This window comes from Pongo abelii, chromosome 6 (assembly GCF_028885655.2).
Source record: "Pongo abelii isolate AG06213 chromosome 6, NHGRI_mPonAbe1-v2.0_pri, whole genome shotgun sequence".
Lineage (NCBI taxonomy): Eukaryota > Metazoa > Chordata > Mammalia > Primates > Hominidae > Pongo > Pongo abelii.
In genome coordinates, this window is record NC_071991.2 from 5387448 (window position 1) to 5412083 (window position 24636).

The 24636-nt window shown below is 55.4% G+C and overlaps 1 protein-coding gene across 8 annotated transcripts in view; it reads right to left on the reverse strand.

Annotated features, from left to right (window-relative positions):
• Positions 1-24636, reverse strand: part of TNRC18 (trinucleotide repeat containing 18) — a 116400-nt gene that overhangs the window by 49913 nt on the left and 41851 nt on the right. For 5 of the 8 annotated variants that reach the window (XM_054545647.2, XM_063725901.1, XM_054545644.2 and 2 more), the window contains 10 exons: positions 20696-20798; positions 20145-20350; positions 19622-19768; positions 18811-19001; positions 16827-17256; positions 13137-14126; positions 5204-5379; positions 4455-4591; positions 4152-4280; positions 2015-2186 (listed from right to left, as the gene is read on the reverse strand). In XM_054545647.2, the coding sequence (XP_054401622.1) occupies positions 2015-2186; positions 4152-4280; positions 4455-4591; positions 5204-5379; positions 13137-14126; positions 16827-17256; positions 18811-19001; positions 19622-19768; positions 20145-20350; positions 20696-20798 (2681 nt within the window). The remainder of the gene's footprint in view (positions 1-2014; positions 2187-4151; positions 4281-4454; positions 4592-5203; positions 5380-13136; positions 14127-16826; positions 17257-18810; positions 19002-19621; positions 19769-20144; positions 20351-20695; positions 20799-24636) is intronic. The other 3 variants (XM_054545645.2, XM_054545646.2, XM_054545642.2) reach the window with 2 other exon arrangements.

The following is a 24636-nucleotide window of genomic DNA, read 5'->3' on the forward strand; positions in this document are numbered from 1 at the left end:
TAACTCCTCTTAGCATGCATATATATATATATATATATATATATATATATATATTTTTTTTTTTTTTAGAGACGGAGTCTCGCTCTGTCGCCCAGCCTGGGGCTCAGTGGCGCGATCTAGGCTCACTGCAACCTCCACCTCCCAGGTCCAAGCATTTCTCCTGCCTCAGGCTCCCGACTAGCTGGGAGTCGCAAGTCACTGCAGCCTCGACCTCTGGGCTCTGTGACCCTCCCGCCTCAGCTTTTCTGGTAGCTGGGAATATAGGCATGTGCCACCACTCCTGGCTAATTTTTATTATTTTTATTTTTGTAGAGATGGGGTTTCACCATGTTGCCCAGGCTGGTCTCAAACTTTTAGGCTCAAGCCATTCTCCCACCTCAGCCTCCCAAAGTGCTGGGATTCCAGGCGAGAGCCACCACGACTGGCCAGCTTCAATGTGTAACTAACTCTGTAAAATGGGGGTACTTGTGTCTGGGTATCGGCAGGGTGTTTCTGAAGATGAACTCAGATAAGGTATGCAGTGACCACAATGTCTGGTACAAGGTAACCACTTATTAAATAGCTGGTGCTGTGGTTACATTGATGGCTGGCCCTGGCTTTCCGTGGCACTGCTTGGTGCCTCCTAAGGAAGCACTTCAACCAAGTGCTGCTGCCGACGGCCTGGAGAAGGCAGCCGGATTAAGGGAGGAGGAAAGGAATCAAGATCAAAAACCCAGATTGAAGCGCAGCTGATATGCCTATCTCAGCCACCTACAGCAGCTGACAAAGACTAGTGCACACTCCAAACCAGTTCGTTCAACTAAAGGGGCCGAAGCTGCCAAAAAAAATGCCTCAAGTGTTCCTTGGATGCCTGAAGCAGAAAGAACCATTAGAGATTTCACAGATTAAATTCCTGCCTGCATGTCTATCGTCAGCTGTAGTCATTTGTTGAAGCGAAACATGCAGTTTCAAAGCCATTAATGCCCCAGGTTTGAACATTTTATCTCGATTTTCTTTAATCAGGTGACATTTCTTAAGGAAGAAAAAAGCTGGGATGGTGTCAATTAAAACAAAAGCATCCCTCACCACAATTTGAAAGTAAAAACGATCTGGTGTAACACTGGCAATCTTTCTCCTCCTAGACCCCGTCTCCCTCCATGAGCCTGCCCCTCTCAGCCAAGTCAACCAAAATACCCCTCAGCTGGGTGCAGTGGCTCACACCTGGAATCCCAGCACTTTGGGAGGCTGAGGTAGGCGGATCACCTGAGGTCAGGAGTTCGAGGCCAGCCTGGCCAAGATGGTGAAGCCCCATCTCAACTAAAAATACAAAAATTAGCCGGACGTGGTGGTGGGCACCTGTAATCCCAGCTACTTGGGAGGCTGAGGCAGGAGAATCGCTTGAACCTGGGAGGCGGACGTTGCAGTGAGCCGAGATCGTGCCACGGCACTCCAACCTGGGTGACTGAGCGACTGTCTCAAAAAAAAAAAAAAAAAAAAAACACTACCCCTTTGCACTGGACTTTATGGGGAGGGATGACAAGGTACATTAGTATTTACAAAAAGCCACCTTAAGTGGATGATTTTAATGTTCTGAAGAAAGAAGAAGAATCGAGTTGGCTCTCAGCCCATTACCCCTGGAGAGTTGAGAGAGGAAATTACCATGGCACCAAGCCTTTGTTTCTTAGAACTACAGAATGGCAAAGCTGCTCATTAAACAATTACACCATTAAACAACAGAGCAATTGTATTATTTGTTTAAGAACTTGTGTGTCTCCTTGGCTTTAGCAAAGGGTCATGCAGCACACACAGGGAGATAGCTTTTAGGCCTCCCGTCTCTCAGGCTGTGTTACGTCGGTAGGTCTCTGACCTCCTCTGGGCCTTAATCTCCCCCTCTGTACAATAAGGAAGATTGGAGAAGAGTCATTCCGGCACTAAAGACAACCACTTCTAAGGTTTCTGTACAGGAACAAGGGGCCTGCAAAGGGAGCGTGAATTCCTGAAAGATCTCACACACCTGGAAGACTGGGTTACTCACCTGACTGATGAAGTCGGACGAGGCTTCATGTTCATCCCAAGTCTGGTTCCTCCCCCTGGCTTTCCCCATTCCAATGAGGGCATCGTGTTCCTCCTCAGACCCCTTGTGTCTCTTTCTTATCCCTGCTCCCAGCTCATAATCATCTGATGTCAGCAGAGACTTGCTGCTCAGCCTGAAACGCAGACACACTGCCGGTCAGCACCCTCGCCAGACAAGACTCTCAGGCTGGGGTCCACCCTCATGGCCCTGAAGGGTTGGGCTCTGGACCCTGAGCGCGGACAGTGATGGCAGAGTGACGGGCGTGGGGAGATGGATCTTGTAACACAACAGTGCTGGAATTCTGGGATATTTGTGAATGAGGCAGAATGAGAGTTTAAGGTGAAAGAAGAAAAAAAGCATTTTCTTTCTTGTGCGCTTTTACGCGTACACTCACACACACACACATCTCTGTGCGGTCAGGTACCTATTTACCAAATTGTGCCAAGAACAAAGATCAGAAACGCCAAGGAAATCCACCAGGATGGCAGGGGGAGTTTAGAACACAAGTTTACACGAAGGATTCCAGTCCGTCTTTTCCAGCAAGGGAAAAAAAAAAAAAACGAAGGCTGGTCTCCGGAATCCTGTGCGCAGTGGCAGTGGGGACACAGACATGGCTTAGAAGCCCCACTTGCTTGCTTTAAGCTGAAACTTCACAGGTGATCAAAACAGCCGATCTGTACTTGGCACTCACTCACTGTGTATCTTGCACTGTGTTAGTGGCTTTATATTTTGGCCACAAACGTTTGGTGCTGCTGTATTTTATTTATTTATTTATTTTTAGATGGAGTCTCACTCTGTTGCCAGGATGCAGTGCAATGGCTCGATTTCAGCTCACTGCAACCTCTGCCTCCCAGGTTCAAGCAATTCTCCCACCTCAGCCTCCAGGCACACACCACGCCTGGCTAATTTTTGTATTTTTAGTAAAGAAGGGGTTTCTCCATGTTGCCCAGGCTGGTCTCAAACTCCTGACCTCAAGTGATCCACCTGCCTCGGCCTCCTAAAGTGCCAGGCTTACAGGCGTGAGCCACCGTGGCCAACCTGTGTACTTATTTTTTTTATAGATGAGAAAACAGGCTCAGAAAAGCTAACACCTGGCCTGAGGTCAGTCACACTAAGGGGTGGTGCTGGGACTCAAGAACGGGAAATTTAACCAGTGCAGGCCACACCCCTGACCACCACGCTGCTGGTGGCCGCAGCCTCCTGCCCTCTTCTCCGGGAAACTCTCCCTGCCCCTGCTGCGGCTGGTGAGGGAGATTCCTACCTCTCTCCATCCTCTCTTGGGTCAGAAACATCCAAGGATGTTAAATGCAAGACCTGGGGGCTGTTTTATCCTGAGAAGAACAGCGGCTTTCCCACTGCCTCTCCTGTACCCTCCGAAGGCCCCCCCAGGCTCCTTCTGCTTCCTCAGGGCAGGTCTTGAGCCGCCTAGCGTCTACCCCATCCTCCTGTCCCAGGCTCCGAACACTCCGACCCCTTTCCTTGACGGGCCCCTTTCCGCTCGTGCTACAGACACCGAGGGAAGGACGAAGCATCTTTTCTGTGCACGCCTCGCCCTGCGGGAAAAGCTCTCATTCCAGCTGGCGTTCAGAAAGACCCACACAGGTGCCCCACAAGGCTGCGACCGCCGCCCGAGGAGGAGGAGCTTGTCCCCAAGTGCCAGAAGGGGCCAGCCCTGGTCTCGGGGGCAAGCCAGCAGGTCCGGCACGGCGGGGACCGAGTGACAGCCGGGTCATAGCCCGTCCCAGCAAGCAAAGGCTGGCAGCCCAGCGGGTCCTTCTGCAGGGAGGCGGCGCATGGAAAAGAGGAGGAATTAGGCCCTAGGCGTGAGGAGGCAGGCGTGGCAGGAAGACAGGTGAAGCGCTGGGTTAGGACACGGGAAAAATCTGTCGCAGGAGCCATCCTCCCGGCTCAGCACCGGCCTCGCTCCCTCCTGGCCCGGGCAGCACAGGCCGTGCTCCCCGAGGGCCACTGCTGCAGGTAGGTCAGAGCCCGAGGGACGCGAGGTCCCCCAGCACCCCGAGGCAGGCCCTGCGTGGGGCCCGGGCTCCTCCCCTCAAGCTGTGTGCCAGTCCCCGACCCACCGAGGGGCCAGCCTTACTTTCCGCTACTGTGGCCGCTCTTCCCTCTCTTGCGGGGGGGCGACAGGGCGCTCGGGGCGTGGGTCCGTTTCCGCGGCCTGCCAGGGCCTCTGCGTGCCAAGCTTCTATGGGGTTCCTCGCGCCTGTCCCTTAAAAAGAATCACACGCTTGGCTGTGACGCTGGGGGGCGGGCGGGGCGCGGAGAACGGGCACACGATGCACACACGGCGCCGGGTCCACGCACACCTCGACGGCTGCTGCGCGCCTGGGGGCCTGGTGGGCCGGGGCAGGGGCCCCACGGGGCGGGCGGGGGGCACACTCACTCGGAGTCCCGGCGGCGCTGCAGCTTCACCAGCTCACGCTGCTTCTCCTTGTACTGGCGCTGGACCTCGGCCAGCCGCATCCGGAAGTCCAGCTCCAGGGCGTCCATGTCCTCCAGGGAGGACTTCATGGCGTACATCTGGGGAAAGAACCGGGAGAGGAGGAGGGGGTGAGGATGCCACTGCCCAGCGACGCCCACCGCCCACCCAGGTGCCCCTGAGGAAGGGGAGACTGCATTGGGAGCTGGGGCTCGAGTCCCACCGCTGCCACCTCCTGACTGTAGCCATGGCTTCATCGTACGCAAGGGAACCTGTGCTGGCTCTGCGGGGCTGTGGCAGTGCTCAATGAGATGGCATGCCTGAAGCACAGTGCTTGCGTGTGACACCAGCTCCATCAGTGAGGGCCACTGTGTCATTTATAAACGGAGGCTCAGCAAGGGGATGCTGCAGCCCCAGGCCCCATGGGCACCCAAGGCCAGAGCTACCTGTGACCCTGGCATACTCTTTCCAGTGGATCACACCGCGACCTGTGTGATGCGCCTGACATGCTAGCAGACAGGTAAACTGAGTCCCCGAGAAGGGCAACCACTTGACTAGGACCACACAGCACATCAGCACAAGGAGCTGAATGTAGCTCAGGCCTCTCTGGCGCCAAAGCCAGCCACGCCCCAGGCAGTGCGGCACCTCCACAGAGGGGCCTCCCACCCAGCCTCCGCCCGCGGACCCCAGGGAAGCAGCAGCCAGCCGCTCACCCGCTCCTCCTTCTTGCGCATCCAGCTGTACTTCTTGTTGGGCTTCAGCTCCCGCGGGAGCCGCAGGTTCTTGAGCGGGTCCACCACTGGCCCATCCAGCACCTCCCTCAGCATGTGGCTGCCAGCTGCCAGCAGACTCTCCAGGGAGGGCCGCGCCACAAGGGCCCGCTCCGCACCTGCAGACAGGAGGCAGGTAACAGGGCGCTGCCGCCACCCCTTCCCCAACCCCAAACGGGGATGCCGAGGCCCAAAGCAAGCGCAGGCCCCAGGCCACACGTGCCCATCCCCCAAGGTGCTGAGTGGACAGAGGCCTTTGTGACATGCCGGAAGTCCTGAGCATCTCTAAACAAGAACGGGGAGAAGTCCAGGCATGGTGGCTCACGCCTGTAATCCCAGCACTTTGGTGGTTGAGGCGGGCAGATCACCTGAGGTCGGGAGTTCAAGACCAGCCTGACCAACATGGTGAAATGGTGAAACCCCACCTCTACTAAAAATAACAAAATCTAGGCGGGTGTAGTGGCACACGCCTGGAATCCCAGCTACTCGGGAGACTAAGGCGGGAGAACCGCTTGAACCTGGGAGGCGGAGGTTGCAGTGAGCTGAGTTTGCACCACCGCATGCCAGCCTGAGCGATGGAGCAAGACTCCATCTCAAAAACAAATAAATAGGCCAGGCGTGGTGGCTCACGCCTGTAATTCCAGCACTTTGGGAGGCCGAGGCGGGCGGATCATGAGGTCAGGAGATGGAGACCATCCTGGCTAACATGGTGAAATCCCATCTCTACTAAAAAAATACAAAAAATTAGCCGGGTGTGGTGGCAGGCGCCTGTAGCCCCAGCTACTTGGGAGGCTGAAGCAGGAGAATGGTGAGAACCCGGGAGGCGGAGCTTGCAGTGAGCCGAGATGGCGACACTGCACTCCAGCCTGGGTGACAGACGGAGACTCCATCTCAATCAATCAATCAATCAATCAATCGAACAGGAGAGAAGGCAGCACGCATGGCACAGGGTCCTGTGCTCTATTCACAGAGTACAGGCTAGGCACGGCAAAGCTCCAGAGGGAGGGCCTCCAAAGGCTGAAGGGTTCTTCCCAGCAGTACGGCTCTCCTTCCACTTATTTGTACATACATTCTTCCATAGCGAATATGCATGGCTCTTATAATCAGAAAAAAGCCCAGGATGAAAAACACAAACCAAGCAGAAACGTGTAAAAAAAAAAAAGACAGCCCTCTTCCTTCCTCCTCCAACACACAGGTCCCTCCCTTGGGAGGCCACTGTGGGTGCAGTTTCCACTAGACAGTTCCAGAAATGATTATGCATATTCAAATGCACACGACATCCACGGGCATCCTTTAAAATATAAAAATAAGCCGGGCGCGGTGGCTCACGCCTGTAATCCCAACACTTTGGGTTGCCAAGGCAGGCGGATAATTTGAGGTGAGCAGTTTTGAGACCAGTCTGGCCAACATGGTGAAACCCTGTCTCTACTAAAAATTCAAAAATTAGCTGGGCATGGTGACAAGCACCTGTAGTCCCAGCTATTCAGGGGTTGAGGCCTAAGAACTCCTTAAACTCAGGAGGCAGAAGGTGCAGTGAGCTGAGATTGAGCCACTCCAACCTGGGCAATAGAGCGAGACTCCAGCTCAAAAAAAAAATTAAATAAAATATAAATGTAAACTGGGTGCCTGTAGTCCCAGCTACTCGGGAGGCTGAGGTAAGAAGGTCACTTGAACCCAGGAAGTTGAGACTGCAGTGAGCCATCGTCACATCACTGCACTCCAGCCTGGGCAACAGAGCGGGCCCGTGTCAAAGTAACACACACACACACACAGAGACACATACACACACACACACACGATCACACACACACACAGACACACACACACAGACACACACACACGATCACACACACACACGATCACACACACACACACACACACAGACACACACACAGACACACACACACACACACGATCACACACACACACAGACACACACACACGATCACACACACACACGATCACACACACACAGACACACACAGACACACACACAGACACACACACACACGATCACAGACACACACACACACGATCTCAGGCTGGGCACGGTGGCTCAGTAATCCCAGCGCTTTGGGAGGCCGAGGCGGGTGGATGGCTTGAGGCCAGGAGTTTGAAACCAGTCTGGCCAACATGGTAAAACCCCCTCTCTACTAAAAATACAAAAATTAGCTGGGCATGGTGGTGACCACCTGTAATCCCAGCTATTTGGGAAGCTGAGGCACCAGAATCGCTTGAACCCAGGAGGCAGAGGTTGCGGGGAGCCATGATAGCCCCACTGCACTCCAGCCTGGGTGACAGAGGGAGACTGTCTCAGGAAAAAAAAAAAAAAAAAGATCTCAATCAATATATACTGTATCACATTTTGCTTTTTTTCTGCTTAATGTCTTTTCTCATATTAGCACAAAGCAAACATCTAGCTCCTTATTATCAGCTTGGACCTTATAAAAATTGCCATCTCTAAAGGTCAAAAACACTAGAATGTCAGCAATTTTAAATGGCCAAACGTGCAAAGGAGCTTACGCAGAATCATGCGGGGGGGCGGGGCGGAAGGGCAGCCTAGAACACTCTTGAATTGATGAGTTTTGATTCATCTAAGTCATCTCCCATTGATGGAATTTAGGTTGTTTCCTATCTTTTTAAGATAGGGTCTCACTCTGTCCTCCAGGCTGGAGTTCTCCATCACACGTCACCACAGCCTCAAGCTGCGAGGCTCAAGCAATCACCCTGCCTCACCCTCCTGAGTAGCTGGGACCACAGGCACATGCCGTCACACCCGGCTAGTTTTTGTATTTTTTGTAGAGATGGGGTCTTGCTATGTTTCCCAGGCTGGTCTCGAACTCCTGGGCTCAACTGATCCTCCTGCCTCAGCCTCCCAAAGTGCTGAGATTACAGGCGTGAGCCACTGTGTCCGGCCTCGTATCTTTTTGTAATAGGAGCACATGGGCACATAGCTAGGACACGTGTGACAGGAAAAGCCTCACCAGTGTGATGAATATGACCAGGTGTGTGCAGTTCTCTCTCTGATAAATACTCCCCCTACCCTCCACAAAGGGTGCTCCAACCACAGAGATCTTGCTTTGGTCTCTACCAAATTTAAATGAGTTCTATTATAATTTTTCAATGGACATTTCATTTTTTTAATGCAGACGGGGTCTCGCCATGTTGCCCGGGCGGGTCTTAAACTCCTGGGCACAAGCAATCCTTCAGCCGCGGCCTCCCAAGGTACTGGGATTACAGACGTGAGCCACCATGCCCAGCTGACATTTTCTTTGTGATCTAAAATACCAATTTTTGGCTGGGCGTGGTGGCTCACGTCTGTAATCCCAGCACTTTGGGAGGCCGAGGCGGGCGGATCACCTGAGGTCAGGAGTTCGAGACCAGCCTGACCAACATGGAGAAACCCTATCTCTACCAAAAATACAAACAATTAGCCGGGCCTAGTGGCGCATGCCTATAATGCCAGCTACTCAGGAGGCTGAGGCAGGAGAGTCGCTTGAACCCGGGAGGCGGAGACTGTGGTGAGCCGAAAACCATATTCTCTATTGGCAATGTGCAATGTTCCAGAGACAGACATGACTAATGATGCTGCTGAGGGGGAGCGTCTCTTCCTTGGCACTACTCACATTTCACTATTCATTCCCATCTCTGCTGGGGGCTGTCCTCTGCCTTCACTGCAGGGTGTCTTGCTGAGTCCCTGCCTTTACCCACTAGATGGCAGTAGTGCTCCCCCCAAGCTGTGACAACCAAAAATGCGGTTGCCAATGTCCCCTGGGGGAACAAAATCACCCCTAGTTGAGAATGCTTGTTTTGCTCTTCTTCTGTGTTTTTTTCGTTTTTGTTGTTTTTTCTTGGTGAGACGGAATCTCACTGTGTCACCCAGGCTGGAGTGCAGTGACAATCTCGGCTCACTGCAACCTCCACCTCCTGGGTTCAAGCAATTCTCTTGCCTCAGCCTCCAGAGTAGCTGGGATTACAGGTATGTGTCACCACACCCAGCTAATTTTTGTATTTTTAGTAGAGATGGGGTTTCGCCATGTTGGCCAGGCTGGTCTCAAACTCCTGACCTCAAGTGATCCGCCCACCTTGGCCACCCAAAGTGCTGGGATTCCAGGCGTGAGCCACCGCAGCTGGCCGCTCTTCTTATATCTTTAGGGAAACTGAGGCCACAAAGCCGCAAACCTGATCAGCTCCCAAAGGCTGATGTTAGACTGAAATCGTCTCACCCACCCCACACTCCCACCTCAAGGTCCTGCGAGACATAAGAGTCTACAATGTCAGGTAAGGATGGAGGGCTGTTCTGTTCTCCAGGAGGGGACCAAGGTATGACTCTGTCACCTCCTTCAGCCTCCCACAAACCTATTATCCCTAAGCTCTTAACTGATCAGGCAAGGGACACCCAAGTGACCTCTAGGCCAGTGGTGATGGGTTCAGTCGTGTCCCCACTAATTTAATATGTGAGAGTCCTAACCCCTAGTAACCTCAGAAGGTAACCTCTGTGGGAGACAGGGCTTTTGCAGAGGTGGTCAAAGTTCAAGTCATGACAGTGGGCCTTAACTCCGTAGGAGAATTCTGGGCTGAGTGCAGTGACTTACACTTGTAATCCCAGCACTTTGAGAGGCCGAGGCGGGCGGATCACTTGAGGCCAGGAGTTCAAGATCAGCATGGCCAACATGGCGAAACCCCGTCTCTACTAAAAATACAAAAATTAGTTGGATGTGGTGGCGTGTGCCTGTAATCCCAGCTACTTGGGAAGCTGAGGCAGAATCACCTGAACCCAGGAGGCAGAGGTTGCAGTGAGTGGAGATCACACCACTGCACTCCAGCCTAGGCAACAGAGAGAGATTCTGTCCCAAAAAATAATAATAAAAAAAAAAAACAGTACCAGGTGGGAAGACCAAGGGAATTTTTTTTTTTTTTTTTTTTTTTTTTTTTTTTTTGAGATGGAGTTCCACTCTTGTTGCCCAGGCTGGAGTGCAGTGGTACCATCTCGGCTCACTGCAACCTCCGCCTCCCGGGTTCAAGTGATTTTCCGAGTAGCTGGGATTACAGGCGCCGGCCACCACGCCCAGCTAATTTTTGTATTTTTAGTAGAGATGGGGTTTCACCATGTTGGCCAGGCTGGCTCGAACTCCTGACCTCAGATTATCTACCCGCCTCAGCCTCCCAAAATGCTGGGATTACAGGCATGTGCCACCGCGCCCAGCCAACCAAGGGAATTTTGATTTTCTTCTACCCAGAAACAAACAAAAAAAGTTTCTATTGAACTATTTTAGTGAGAGAAAAGCAGCAATGAACTTTAGGACAAGCACCGCCCAGTGGGGAGGGGGGCGTTGCTCACACAGGCCAATGGGAGCGTGGCTTCTCCAGGCTTCCTTGAGGGCCATCTGACCGTGACAGTCAGAAAGCCTTGAAAAACGTGGCCTTGTTTGGACCCAACAGTTCTACCTCTGGGCATACAATCCGAGGCAAATCAGAGATATGGACAAAGTTTTTTTTTCCTTCAAGGATAACCATCATGTTATTTGCAACAGAGGAAAAACAAAACAAAACAAAAAAACTTTTGTTTTAAAGCAGACGAAAATGCCTGACCATCTAAGACTGGGTCATCAAGAGCCAGGGCCACCACCAGGCAAAAAATTGAGCAGTCCCTAAAACAATGATTTTTTTAAAAAAACCACAGCTTTAAGCCAGGTGCTCACGCTTATAATCCCAGCAATTATAATCCCAGCAATTTGGGAGTCCAAGGTGGGAAAATCACTTGAGTTCAGGAGTTCGCAATCAGCCTGGCCAACATGGCGAAACCCCATCTCTACGTTTTGTTAAAAAAAAAAAAAAAAAATACTTAAAAAAACCCACAGCTTTGAAAAATGTTTAATAAATAACATTTTAAATAAAATGTTCGGGCACGGTGGCTCATGCCTGTAATCCCAGCACTTTGGGTGGCGAAGGCGGGCGGATCACTTGAAGTCAGGAGTTCGAGACCAGCCTGGCCAACATGGTGAAACCCTATCTCCACTAAAAATACAAAAAGATAGCCAGGCATGGTGGTGCGTGCCTGTAATCCCAGGTACTCAGGAGGCTGAGGCAGGAAAAATCGCTTGAACCTGGGAGGCAGAAGTTGCAGTGAGCCGAGATGGCACCACTGCACTCCAGCCTGGGTGACAGAGCGAGACTCTGTCTCAAAAAAAAAAAAAAATTTAAGTGAAAAGGGCAGGGCAGGTTACAGAACACTATTTACAAAAAGATCTTAATTTGAGAAGTAAATATGTGTATGTGTGTTCTAGAGGAAATATACTAAAACACTGGCAGGGATATCATCTCTTCAACGGGTGTTGCCCCGGCCCTTCCTCCAAACCAGTTCTAGGCCCAGTTTTCAATGCTGAACATCAGTCATTCTGTGTCTGGCCCAGCATTCAGTGCCCTTTCTGCTGAAGGCATCCCATTCTCTTTGAGAACTACCCTCCCCTCCCTACACCCCAGAGGCAACACATCCCAGATCAAAGGACAGGTATGATCAGCCCAGCCCATGTCCCGGACCTCAGTTTTATGCCCGCAAAAAGCATGAACCGAGGCTGGGAGCGGTGGCTCACACCTGTAATCCCAGCACTTTGGGAGGCCAAGGCAGGCGGGTCACTTGAGGTCGGGAGTTCAAGACCAGCCTGGCCAACATGGCGAAACCCTATCTCTACTAAAAATACAACAATTAGCCAGGCATGGTGGCACATGCCTGTAATCCCAGCTACCTGGGAGGCTGAAGTAGGAGAATCACTTGAACCCGGGAGGGCGGAGGCTGCAGTGAGCCGAGATGACGCCACTGCACACCAGCCTGGGTGATAGAGGGAGACTATGTCTCAAAAAAAACAACAACAACAACAAAAAAAAAACAAAGCATGAACCGCAGTCAGCCCTTGAGAGTGAATCTCAGTGTTTTTGCCAAAGCTAGCAAGAAAGAGGTGGCCTCTTTCGGGAGGCTGCTGAGCAGGCCCAGGGACCTGGGAGGAATTGACAGACCACCCCCTACCCCAGTGAGGATGGTAAGTTGGCCTTGAATGAGGCCAACAGAGAGAAAAGTCAAACAGCAAGAGGGAAGGAGGGAAGGAGACGGGGACACAGAGAGAGAGACTAGGGAAGGGCCTGTGTAGGAAAAGAAAAACTTGGTTTCTTGGCTTGAACACCTAGATCCAGCCATACCTGAAATTACCTAATTACTGCTGGACTTCAGTTCCAAGAGCCAATTAATTCTCTCCTGCCTAAACCAATTTAAATGAGAGTTTCTGTTCCTTGCAACCCAAGAAATTCTGTTAAAACACACCATTGATAGAATGAGAAATTTCACTACCAGGAAACCCACAGACGGGCTGCACAGTGCAAACACACTTAACATGCCACTCAACAGGACGCTTAAAAATGCTCAAGATGGAACATTTTGTTACGTGTATCTTACCACAATTTTTAAAAAAAGTAATATGAATAAACCACATTCCGGGTTTTTCATAATTCAAAAATCTTATAAAAAAACGTTTAAGAGGCCGGGCACAGCGAGCAACTCACACCTATAATCCCAGCACTTTGGGAGGTCGAGGTGGGCAAAATCGCTTGAGTCCAGGAGTTCGAGACCAGACTGGGCAACAGAGCAAGACCCCATCTCTAAAAAAAAGAACTTTTTAAAAAGTTAGCTGGGCATGGTGGTGGACGCCTGTAGCCCAAGCTACTGGGGAGGCTGGGGAGGGAAGATCACTTGAGCCCAGGAGTTTGAGGCTGCAGTGAGCTAAGATTGTGCCACTGCACTCCAGCCTGGGCAATATAGCAAGACCCCATCACCACAAAACTAAAATTCACGAATCTGCAGAAGTCAGAGGTCGCGCACTCTCACCTCCCGTCTCTTGGCTCCTCCTCTCCAGCTCCAGCTCTGCGATCTCACTTAGCAGGGTGATGCCATGCAGGAAGCTCTGCTCCAAGACAAGGCTCTCGGCTGCTTCCAGCTTCTCCAAGGCCTGGGCTCCAGTAGCACCCGGGGAGGGCAGAGGCCTGGCCTGGGGCAGCTCTGCAGCCGCCGCCAGGGCGTTCATGCCAGCCAGTGGGTCCTCCAGACTGGGCAGGAACTGGTCAGAGCTTGCCTCTTCCAGGAAGCAGGTGCTGCCGGGTACAGGCACGGCCTCTTGGGGCTCCAGGCTCGGGCACTGTCCCTCCCCGGCGGGCACATCACAGTCTGACATTTCTAGGGTGGGCTGGGACTCGCTCGCTGCCACCTGCGCCAGGCCTTCCTCGGGCACTGCCTCCACCACGGGCACCGCCACAGGCACCTCCACCGGCTCCTCCTTGGCCTCCACCAGCGTCTCGGGTGTCAGCTGCACCCCCAGGTCCAGGGCGGTGGTGCAGGGTTCTGTCCGGCCTGGGGAATCCACCTGTGGTTCCGGCCCCTCCACAAAGTCTGGACACTCGGAGGGCTCCGCGCAGCTCTGTCCGGTGGCACTCAGCGCCTGTGCCTCCAACAGGCCACCTCCACAACCCCCTGCAGGGCTGGGGGTAGCCATGGCTTCCGCAGCAGGCAGTGGCAGCGGCGACTCCAGAGGCGGCAGCTCTGTGGGGCCCTCGTCCATGTCCTCCACCTCCGCCTTCACCTCCCGCTCAGCCAGCGGTTCTTCCTCCGGGCCCTCCCGCAGCGGCTCTGTGATCTTGGAGGGGGACAAGCGGATGGGCTTGTCTTCGGGTGAGAGTGCCAGGCGCTCGGGCCCATCAGCCGGGAGTGGCACATCGGGGGCCAGGCCGTCAGCGTCGGCAGCCGCTGTGGGCTGCAGCAGGAAACGGTAGGGCCGCCCGTAGTGCGGTGGCAGGGCTTGGAACGGGTACCTGGGTGGGATATCTGCCAAGGACACAGGGGTCAGCATGGGAGCCCTAGGATCTGATATCCCATGTCCCCATTGACACCCGCCCACAACCCCAGACAGAGACCCAGGACACAGCCGCCCTCTGCTCACCCAGCTACAGGGCTGGGAGCTGTTCTAGGTCAGATCTCAGAGACCCCAGGGCCATGCAGTGGCCCCACGGTGAAAAACCAGCCACCTTCCTGTCCCCGGGGTCTTGTGGTCTTCAAGGAAAAGAACCACAGTTGTCTCTCTTGTTCCTTTCCCACTCAGCACCCAGCACAAGGCTAGACCAGAAGCAAACACTTCATGAGGTCTGCAAAGGCCTGCAGCTACCTTGTGTGGTCTGGCCTCCACTCCCCAGGAACCTGCTGTTCCACCCTATTAAAGCAGTTGTTCAAAATCTAACAGCAGAGCCAGGCGTGGTGGGCCACGCCTGTAATCCCAACAATTTAGGAGGCGAAAGGGGGATGATCACTTGAATTCAGAAGTTCAAGACCAGCCTGAACAACAGAGTGAGACCCCATCTCTTTTTTTTTTTTTTTTTTTGAGGCGGAATTTCACTCTTGTTGCCCAGGCTGGAATGCAACGGCGCCATCTCGGCTCACTGCAACCTGTGCCTCTTGGATTCCAACGAATCTCCTGCCTCAGCCTCGCGAGCAGCTGGGACTTACAAGCATGAGCATGACCCACCACGCCTGGCTAATTGTTTTTTTTTTTTGAGACGGAGTCTCGCTCTGTCACCCAGACTGGAATGCAATGGCGCGATCTCGGCTCACTGCAAGCTCCACCTCCTGGGTTCACACCCTTCTCCTACCTCAGCCTCCCGAGTAGCTGGGACGACAGGTGCCCGCCACCATGCCTGGCTAATTTTTTTTTTTTTTTTTTTAGTAGAGATGGGGTTTCACCATGTTAGCCAGGATGGTCTCGATCTCCTGACCTCGTGATCCGCCCACCTCAACCTCTCAAAGTGCTGGGATTATAGGCGTGAGCCACTGTGCCCGGCCGTGCCCGGCTAATTTTTTATATTTTTAGTAGAGACAGGGATTCACCATGTTGGTGAGGCCGGTCTCAAACTCCTAACCTCAGGTGATCCACCCGCCTCAGCCTCCCAAAGTGCTGGGATTACAGGCGTGAGCCACTGTGCCTGACCTGGAAGACTCCATCTCTACTAAAAAAAAAAAAAGAAAAAAAAATTAGCTGGTCATGGTGGCGCACCCCTGTAATCCCAGCTACTTTACAGGCAAAGGTGGAAAGATCACTTGAACCTGGGAGATCAAGACTGCAGTGAGCTATGATGGCACCACTGCACTCCAGCCTGGGTGACAGAGTGAGACTCCATCTCAAAACAAAACAAAATGGAACAGCAGGGCTAGCTATAGTGGTCTCAAGCCTAAAATCCCAGCACTTTGGGAGTCTAGGGTGGGAGGATTGCTTGAGCCCAGGCCATCAAGACCAGCCTTGGCAACAAAGCAAGACACATCTGTACGAATATAAAAAATAAATTGGCCAGGCATGGTGGCTCACGCCTGTAATCCCAGCACTTTGGGAGGCTGAGGCGGGATTGGATCACCTGAGGTCGGGAGTTCGAGACCAGCCTGACCAACATGGAGAAACCCCGTCTCTACTAAAAATTCAAAATTAGCCGGGCATGCTGGCACATGCCTGTAATCCCAGCTACTAGGGAGACTGAGGCAGGAGAATCGTTTGAACCTGGGAAGCGGAGGTTGCAGTGAGCCGAGATTGCACAACTGCACTCCAGCCTGGGCAACAAGAGCGGAACTCCGTCTCAAAAATAAATAAATAAATAAAAATAAATAAATAGCCAAGTCCAGTGATGCATGCCTATGGTCCCAGCTGCTTGAGAGGCTGAAGCAGGAGGATGGCTCGAGTCCGGGTGTTCAAGGCTGCAGTGAGCTGTGATTGTACCACTGCAGTACAAGCTTGGGCGACAGAGTGAGGATCCCATCTCAAAAAAAAGAAAAGGAATAGCAACCCAGTTCTGTCCCCAAGTGTAATCTCCCTGAGAGCAGGGCTGTGTGCCCCTGATTCTCTGCACCACTCCCAGCCCAGCAGCTGGAGGCACACAAAAGGAAACTGACAAAGGAGAGACAGGCGCCGGGCCAAGCTCAGTAATCGCCACCACTGGCCCAAGCTCACCCAGCCTTGGTGCCAGAATCTGAATTTGAACCAAAGTCCTCCCAAGCACACGCTCACACGCCTGATACCCCCCAGGGAGGAAGAACACAGTCCCAGCCCCCAAAGCCACCTGCTGCAGGTCCCCTCTGATGGAGAAGACGCCAAGAGCAGGTGTGTGCGTGTGACCCACGGAACGGGGGGACAGCTGCCCAGAATGGGCGTCCCTGGACCATCATCACCAAGGCAGAACTTAGCGCCGACTGCATGCTGAGCGTGTGACAGGTCTGGCTCGGTGGAAAGCTCAGAACAACTCGTCCTGAAGCAGTTTCTAATATTACACCCATTTCCCTGACACTGCCGCTGAGGAGGAGCCGGGGAGAGGCTGGACGTGACTGTGAGCTCCTGTGTTCGTCTCAGTGTCTGGCGGCAGGCCTGGTATGCAGGAGGTACTCCGTGGAGTTGGAAGAACGAACGATTGAACGGGTCAATGAAGAGATGGGTGAGCAGTTTTACCGCACCAGGGCCAGAGTGAGACACTGAGGATCTCAGCTGCATCCTACCTGAGAACAGGGCCTGGAAGGGGCTGCGGGCTTCCTTCTCCAACTCCAAGTCTTTCTTCTCGACCACATTCTCAGGAGCCTCCTCCTTGCGGGTGATACCTGGGGTGGGTGGCGGGGAGGCGGGCGGCGGGCTGGTGGGGTGGGAGCTGGGGGTGGCGGGGTAGGCATAGGCAGGTGGCTTGGACACGTCCTCCAGCTTCTGGATGACCTTGGCCTTCAGGGCAGCCACAGGGGATGCGCGGGGTGACGGTGGCGGGCTCACGGCCTTGCCATAGGTGCCCGCGGGGCCGGCGGCCAGGCCGGGGGGCTTCCGCGGCAGCAGCCCGGGGCCGGCGGTGGCCAGGCCAGCTTTGCCCGCAGCCTCCAGGCCCCGCTTGCTCCCCTTCTCTTCCATCTCCGCCCGGTGCTCCTGCGCCTTCAACCGCTCCTGCTGGGAAGGGGCCGGCAGGCAGGGTCAGCATGGCACGAGTTCCCCCCTCCCCCACACCCGCACCTGCCCTGTCCCCCCAGGGTCCCCCAGTCCGAGGAGAACCTCATGCAGGGCCTGGGGTCCAGGCTGCCCACCCCCTCCCAGACCAGAGACAGACATTCCATCCCAGCCCATGTGTCATAAGCACAGCGTTCCATGCAGAACCCCAAAAGGCAGGGCTGGGGGTGAGGAACTCTGGTGGGCCCCTTCGAACCAGGGCTGATGGGGGACCTCCACCAGGACCCTGACCCTGCACGGACCCTCACAGTCAGGGCAAGGGGAGCCAGATGGGGGGCACGAGGCCCCACACCTCGACGATGGCACTGGGTGCGCTCACTACCTGCTGAGCCTTCCGGCTTCACTGCATCATCACTTTAGGGTCTCAAAATGCCCCAAACGGGGCAGGAGGAAGCCAGGCATGTCTTTTATGAGGAAACGGGAGGCAGTCGGCTCCACGACCACCAATGCCCATCTGGGCCGGTCAGTCAATACACAAAACACACCAGGGGCCGGGCGCAGTGCTCCCGCCTGTAATCCCAGCACTTTAGGAGGCCAAGGCGGGTGGATCACCTGAGGTCAGGAATGTAAGACCAGCCTGGCCAACATGGCAAAACCCCATCTCTACTAAAAATAGAAAAAAAAATTAGCCATGCATGACAGCAGGTGCCTGTAATTCCAGCTACTCAGGAGGCTGAGGCAGGAGAATCGTTTGAACCCATGAGGCGGAGGTTGCAGTGACCCGAGATAGTGCCACCGCACTCCAGCCTGGGCGACAGAGCAAGACTCCACCTCAAAAAAACAAAAACAAACAAACAAACAAAAACACCAGAACAAAGCGCTCCAAGGACAGGCCACTCTCCCGATTACTAAACAGTCACATTTAGCAACCCAAGGACTAGGCAACGCTAGCATCTGTTTCTGGGAGAGGAAACTTGAAGCCCAGAGAAGTAAAGGCACTTGCCCATGAGCACACAGCCAGGCCTGGCAGAGCTAAGATTCAGACCCAGGGCTCGGGCTCTGAGAGCTTCTTGCTGTATGTACCACCTGGGCCGACTCGTCCAGAGCAGACCTTTCCTGTCCCCTATCTTATGGGACCATGCCATCAGGAGGCAGCTGGCCAGGCCTCCTTGTGCCTCTCCGAGAGGCCACCTGGAGAGAAGAGGCCAGGCTGGGCTCAGGCAACAGCGGGGAGCCCACTGGACTCCTTCAGCGTCCAATCACCCTTCCCCAGTCCCCAAGGCCACCTCTCTGCCTTAGTTTCCTCGTTCCTGCACCCTGCCCTGCCAGTCTCCATCTACCTTTGCTCACAGCTCCCTCTGCCTAGAGAACTCTTCCACAGATGGCTCCAGGTCTCTGTTCCAGTGCTGCCTCCTCCAGAAGCCCTCCCTGACCACCTGCCCCTCTGCTGTTTTCTCCCTCCCTGTTTAACTGTCTGGAGTTTCTGCTGGCTGACTCGTCTGCCTTGTCACCCACGGGGCCCCCAGAGGGAGCTGCGCCTTATCCTCCCCAACTCACCACGAGCTGGGCGCTCCTCTGCAGTTCCAAGGCCTGGGCCGCCTGCTGCTGCAGGTACAGGAACTCCTGCTGCCGCAGGAAGTGCTGCTGCGAGAAGAGCTGCAGCTGCTGGGCGTGGTGCAGGGGGCTGCGGCCCGGCGGGTACAGGGCAGGCCAGAGGGGCGGTACAGTGGCCCGCTCCATCAGCTCCGCTGCGGGGACAGAGACAGTGCGCTGCACCTGCGGCCTGATGCTGCACCACCATGCCCATTTACGAGGGGAAGCTGAGGCCAGAGAGGGGCCACCCACACAGTGGGGAGCTGGGCTCTCTGGGCCCCTGGCTGCTCCCCAGGGGCCAGGAAGCTTGTCCTGTCCTCCATGGGCCACGTGCACACCCCAGGCCCGTGCACACCCCAGGAACACAGCCCTGTCCACACCCGGGGTGGGATGTCTCCACAGCCTCGCAACCAGAGCAGGTCAGCACGCAGACATGTACGAGGACCACTGTGAGGACCTAGGGAACGCCTTCTCCCACGGTCTGCAAGGTGGATTCCTGAGGAGGTGGTGGCGCCAGGTAGGGGGAATCCCAGCCCCCACCCAGGGCTGCCTGTCTTGCTTCTCTTTATGGAGTTTTTGGACAGGAGCTCATTGCAACAAGGACCCCAAGGCTTTACAACACTGGCAACAGATGTTCTCTCTGAACCCCGGTGCGCCTCCCCAACCCCCATATCTGCCGGCTGCCACCCCTCAGCGGGTGGCCCTTGGCATCAGAGACCATCTCGCTGGGCATGGCCAGCCTGGCCCATGGCAGCCACATGGAGGGTCCACTTACCAAAGTGAGGCAGGTGATCACTGGGAATGACCACCAGCTGGCCTGATTGGGGGTCCCTGACAAACTGGTAGGCTGACGGCAGGGAGCCCCCCAGGCCGGGTGGGAACGCAGGGGCCATGCCCTGGTGCAGAGATGGGGGACCCAAGCCTAGGAGGAGAAGCCCAGGCCTGAGTCAGTGCTGGGGGCCCCCAAGCGGTTTGTCCTCGGGCAGCCCCAGCCCAGCACCACCTCCCAAGTCCTGAACCTCCTGGGGCCTCCAGTGGGGAAGCCAAGGGACAGGGGTGCTGGCTGGCTGCAAAGAGCACCCCAGAGCCACCCGCATTGGGCATCTGCCCCAAACAGGCATGGCAGAGGGGCCCCACGAGGCAGAAGCCACTATCATTCCTTCTTCGGACGAATGCAGGAGCCAGGCCCAGGCCCCCCAGGAAACGGCAGGCAGGAGCCAGGCCTGAGCTCTTGCCCTGCACCCACCCCTCCTACCCCTCCCTCAGAGAAGGGGAGAGTCCCTGTGCCCCACACTCACCGTAGGGGTGTCCGGCGAGCCACATGGATGTGCTGCCCGAGCGGGGCAACCAGGGGTGCGTGGCCAGATGGGCTGCGGGGTCGGCAGACCAGCGACCTGAGCCCGCCAGCGCCGGGCCCCCCGTCACCATGAGGTTGGGGTTCAGGCCGTTAGGAGCACAGCTGGTAGGGTGCAGGCGGGCCAGGTCAGCCAGCTCCTTACTCTCTCTGGAAGGAGGATCATAGGTGTCAGCGACAGCTAGGACAGCCCAGGGGACAAGAGGGAGAAGGGGGGTTGCCCCAAGGAACTGTTTGCCACCAGGCCATAAGCCAGGACAACCACGGCTTGGAAATTTAGGGCCTCCCAGAGCCTCCCACACTCACTGAAGGGGCCATGGGGCCACCTGGCCTGGGCAGGGCTGGCTCGATGCTGAGGACTAGGACGGCTCCTGCTCTCAGTACCACAGCATCCGTGGTCAAGGGGTCAAGCCCACCTGGGGTCATCCAGCTGCCCCTCACCCCCAGGGGCTCCCAGACACCCCCTAGACCCTCAAGCTCCCCCGACGCCTTCACCTGAGCAGCTTCTCCTGATCCCGGTCCAGCCGCGCCCCGAGTAGCCGTTCCTCCCGGTGTCTGGCCCGGTCGTCCACACAGTCCTCATCTGCTCGGCCGTGCCCTGCAAGGGACCAGGCGGAAGTGAGCCCCCAGCCAGCACCGAGCCCACCCCAGACCCACTGGCCCCACTGCCCTCACCCCTCCCTAGGCTCCCCAGAGCCCCAACGGTCCTGCACAGCCATCCGTGCAGTGCCTTCACCCCAACACCTTTCCTTATGACACACCGAGCTCCCCCAAACCCCAATCGGGGTTCCTCAGGGCCAGGAATCATCCATCCCCTCTGTCATCCCCCATCCAAAAGGCCTGTCTATGTCCCCTAGACAGACAACCGTGGCGACAATTAGACCAACAGCCATGAATATTATAAGAAAATGTCATAAAACTTGTCACATAACAATGAAACGTGAGGCCGGGTACACTTGCTAATGCTACTTTGTTTTATTTTATTATTATTATTATTATTATTTTGTTTTTGAAACGGGGTCTCGCTCTGTCGCCCAGGCTGGAGTGCAGTGGCGAGATCTCGGCTCACTGCAAGCTCCGCTTCCCAGGTTCACGCCATTCTCCTGCCTCAACCTCCTGAGTAGCTGGGACTACAGGCACCCACCACCACGCCCAGCTAGTTTTTTGTATTTTTAGTAGAGATGGGGTTTCACCGTGTTAGCCAGGATAGTCTCAATCTCCTGACATTGTGGTCCACCCGCCTCGGCCTCCCAGAGTGCTGCGATTACAGGCGTGAGTCACTGCACCCGGCCACCAACGCTAGTTTAATGACGGGAAGGCAGATTCTGAGCTGGGGGTTTGGTGAGGACAGGGCAGAGTTCAAATGGAGAAAAAAAACACAACCCAAAAACTAGCCAGACGTGGGTCACATGAAGCCAGACTGTGGTCCCAACCACGCAGGCCTGTGTGTCCCAAGACAGTTTAAATACACATGGCTAGCCAGGCAAGGTGGCTCACACCTGTAATCCCAGCACTTTGGGAGGCCAAGGTGGGGCAGATCACCTGAGGTCAGGAGTTCGAGACCAGCCTGGCCAACATGGCGAAACCCCGTCTCTACTAAAAAAATACAAAAATTAGCCCGGCATGGTGGTGCGCACCTGTGATCCCAGCTACTCAGGAGGCTGAGGCAGGAGAATCATTTGAACCCAGGAGGCAGAGGTTGCAGTGGGCCGAGATTGCACCACTGCACTCCAGCCTGGAAAACAGACAGAATAAGTCTCAAAAAAAAAAAAAAAATACAAAACTTAGGCGGGCATGGTGGCATGCACCAGTAGTCCCACCTACTCAGGAGGCTGAGGTGGGAGGATCGCTTGTGCCGGGGAAGTCGAGGCTGCAGTGATTCCCTATCCTGATTGCACCACTGCACTCCAGCCTGGGTGACAGAGCAAGACCCAGACTCTAAAGAAAAAAAAAATCAAGATAGAAAAGTAAACCCAAAGAACATTATCCACTTGGGTGGAGGGGGTGGCCTTGGCCCCCAGAGTGGGAGATGCTACCGGGCTCACCCATCCCTGTCCCTCCCCATAACCAGCCCCTGAGTCCCAGGCCTGGCACATGGATGGTCACCAGAGGAGAGGGGACAGAGAGTGGTGGAGTGGCAGGAGGCCCGTCTGTCCCTCCCGGTCCCTCCTCGTCCCTGCCACCCTGCCCTGCCCCCTCTTTGAGTGTTTAACACCATGAGCCAGAGATGGGACACACCGGACAGGCGAGGGCGTGGGAATGGGAGGAAGCTGAGCACCACGGCAGAGGCCACCAGGTGTGCAGCTCGAAAACCTGCCCATCGGCTCCCGGGTGCCATTCACACAGACTGAGGCACAGCTGATACTCCCCTCGGGGCCGGCCTTCCCAGGGCTGCCAGGAAGAGGGGTGGGCTGGGAGCTAGGTCCTCCTACGCAGCGCTACTGTGGGCAGACCCCGGCCATCAGCCACCCCCAAGGGCCCAGTCCAGCACCGCCAGCAGCAATGTTAGGGGCTCAGCCCCCAGCACAGAGACACTACCCTTCTGCTGGAGACAAGGTCCCCACCCAGCCGCCCTAGCAGGGGTCTACAGCAGCCCCACAGCCATGACCCTAATGGGTGAGGAACCTTGGAATCAAGCTTCTCCTCTCTTCTCTCCTTTCCCACACCCCCAAATACCAGGAGCTCCTAATGAGCAGCGCCCCAGGCCCAGCAGAATGGCTCACGCCTGTAATCCCAGCACTCTGGGAGGCCAAGGTGGGAGCATCACTGGAGCCCAGGAGTTTGAGACCAACCTGAGCAACACAGTGAGTCCCCATTTCTACAAAAACATAAAAAACTAGCCAGGCATAGTGTCATGCCCCTGTGGTCCCAGCTACTTAGGAGGCTGAGGCAGGAGGATGGCTTGAGCCCAGGAGGTGGAGACTGCAGTGAGCTGTGATTACACCACCATACTCCAGCCTACACCACAGAGCATCTCCCTCTCCCTGCAGGAAGGTGGAACCCACCAGTCCCAGAAGCAGAAGAGAGGAACCCAGAGAAGGGCACAGCCATGCCGGCCCAGACGCCTGCAGGACCGAGTGTATGGAGGGACAGCCGGGCAGCCCGGCACAGGGAGAGGCGTGTCGACGAGGGCGGCTGGACATGCGCCTCCAGGGCTACCTGGACCTCCAACATCAACGTAGCTCCTGTATCAAAGCAGAACCTGAGCCCACCAGGCACCCCTCAGTCAGGACTGCAAGGGGCCCTGCCTGTGGACCTCACGGGGAAACTGAGGCCCAGAAGGGCAGTGACAGGTCTCAGGCAGGACTGGGGCAACGGAGGGCCACCCCAGAGTCCCAGAGCTGTGCTGAGAAATCGGGTCATGAGCTCAAGCTTCCTTCTCCCAGGGGAGACAGCCATCCCAGCTTACAGAATCCCAGAGGCTCAGCCACCTGAGGGGGACACCCTCACGCCCCCTGGGTCCTCCTGGAGTCTGGGACAAGCTTTGAGCACAGGACTCTCCCGGTGCCCCTAGAAGAGGTGGGCACTTAAGAGTGCAGCCTGGGCTCGACCCCAAGCTCTCTGTCCCCCTGACTGTCCCGGATGTCACTGCAAATGGTCTCAGGGGCTTCCCATCCCAGGCGCCACCTGCCACAGAAGCCAGTCTGCTGGCCAGCCCCATCTCAAGAGCACCTGCCACCCTCACGGCCTCAAGGGCCACAGCCCCAGGTTGCTCCCTGCAAATGTGGTTGGCCTCTGAAGAGAGAGAGCGAGCCCTCTGTCCCCTGCCCCTGCGCTTGGCCGGGCCCCTGCTCTACCCTCCTCGCTCTGTGGCCCTCCATCTGCTCTAATCCTGGTCCTATCTGTCACCCCACAGGGCCAAGTGGGGACCTGGCCGGCCTCTCGAGGGTGCCCCACCCTCTCTGCACATGTCACACTCATCCCCTTCCCCACCTCTGGGCCACACACACACCATTCCCACCACCTGGACCTCCACCATCAGAGCTGAGCTCAGCTTCAAGTGCCACCTCCTCCAGGAAGCCCTCCCTGACCACCTCTGCTCCATCACGTTTTCTTGATTATACACAGCTATTCTGCTTATTGATCACTGTCTGTGTCCTCGAGGCTGCAGTGAGCCATGACTGCACCACTAAACTCCAATCTGAGTGACAGAGTGAGACTCTGTTTCCAAAAAAAAGAAAAAGAGAGAAAGAAAGGAAAGAAGGAAAGACTGAAACAAAGAAAAGTGAACTCAGGTCAGGTGCAGTGGCTCACGCCTGTAATCCCAGCACTTTGGAGGCCAAGGTGGGCTGACCACCCAAGGTCAGGAGTTCAAGACCAGCATGGCTAATATGGTGAAAACCCATCTCCACTAAAAATACAAAAATTAGCTGGGCGTGGTGGCAGGTGCCTATAATCCCAGCTACTCAGGCGGCTGAGGCAGGAGAATCGCTTGA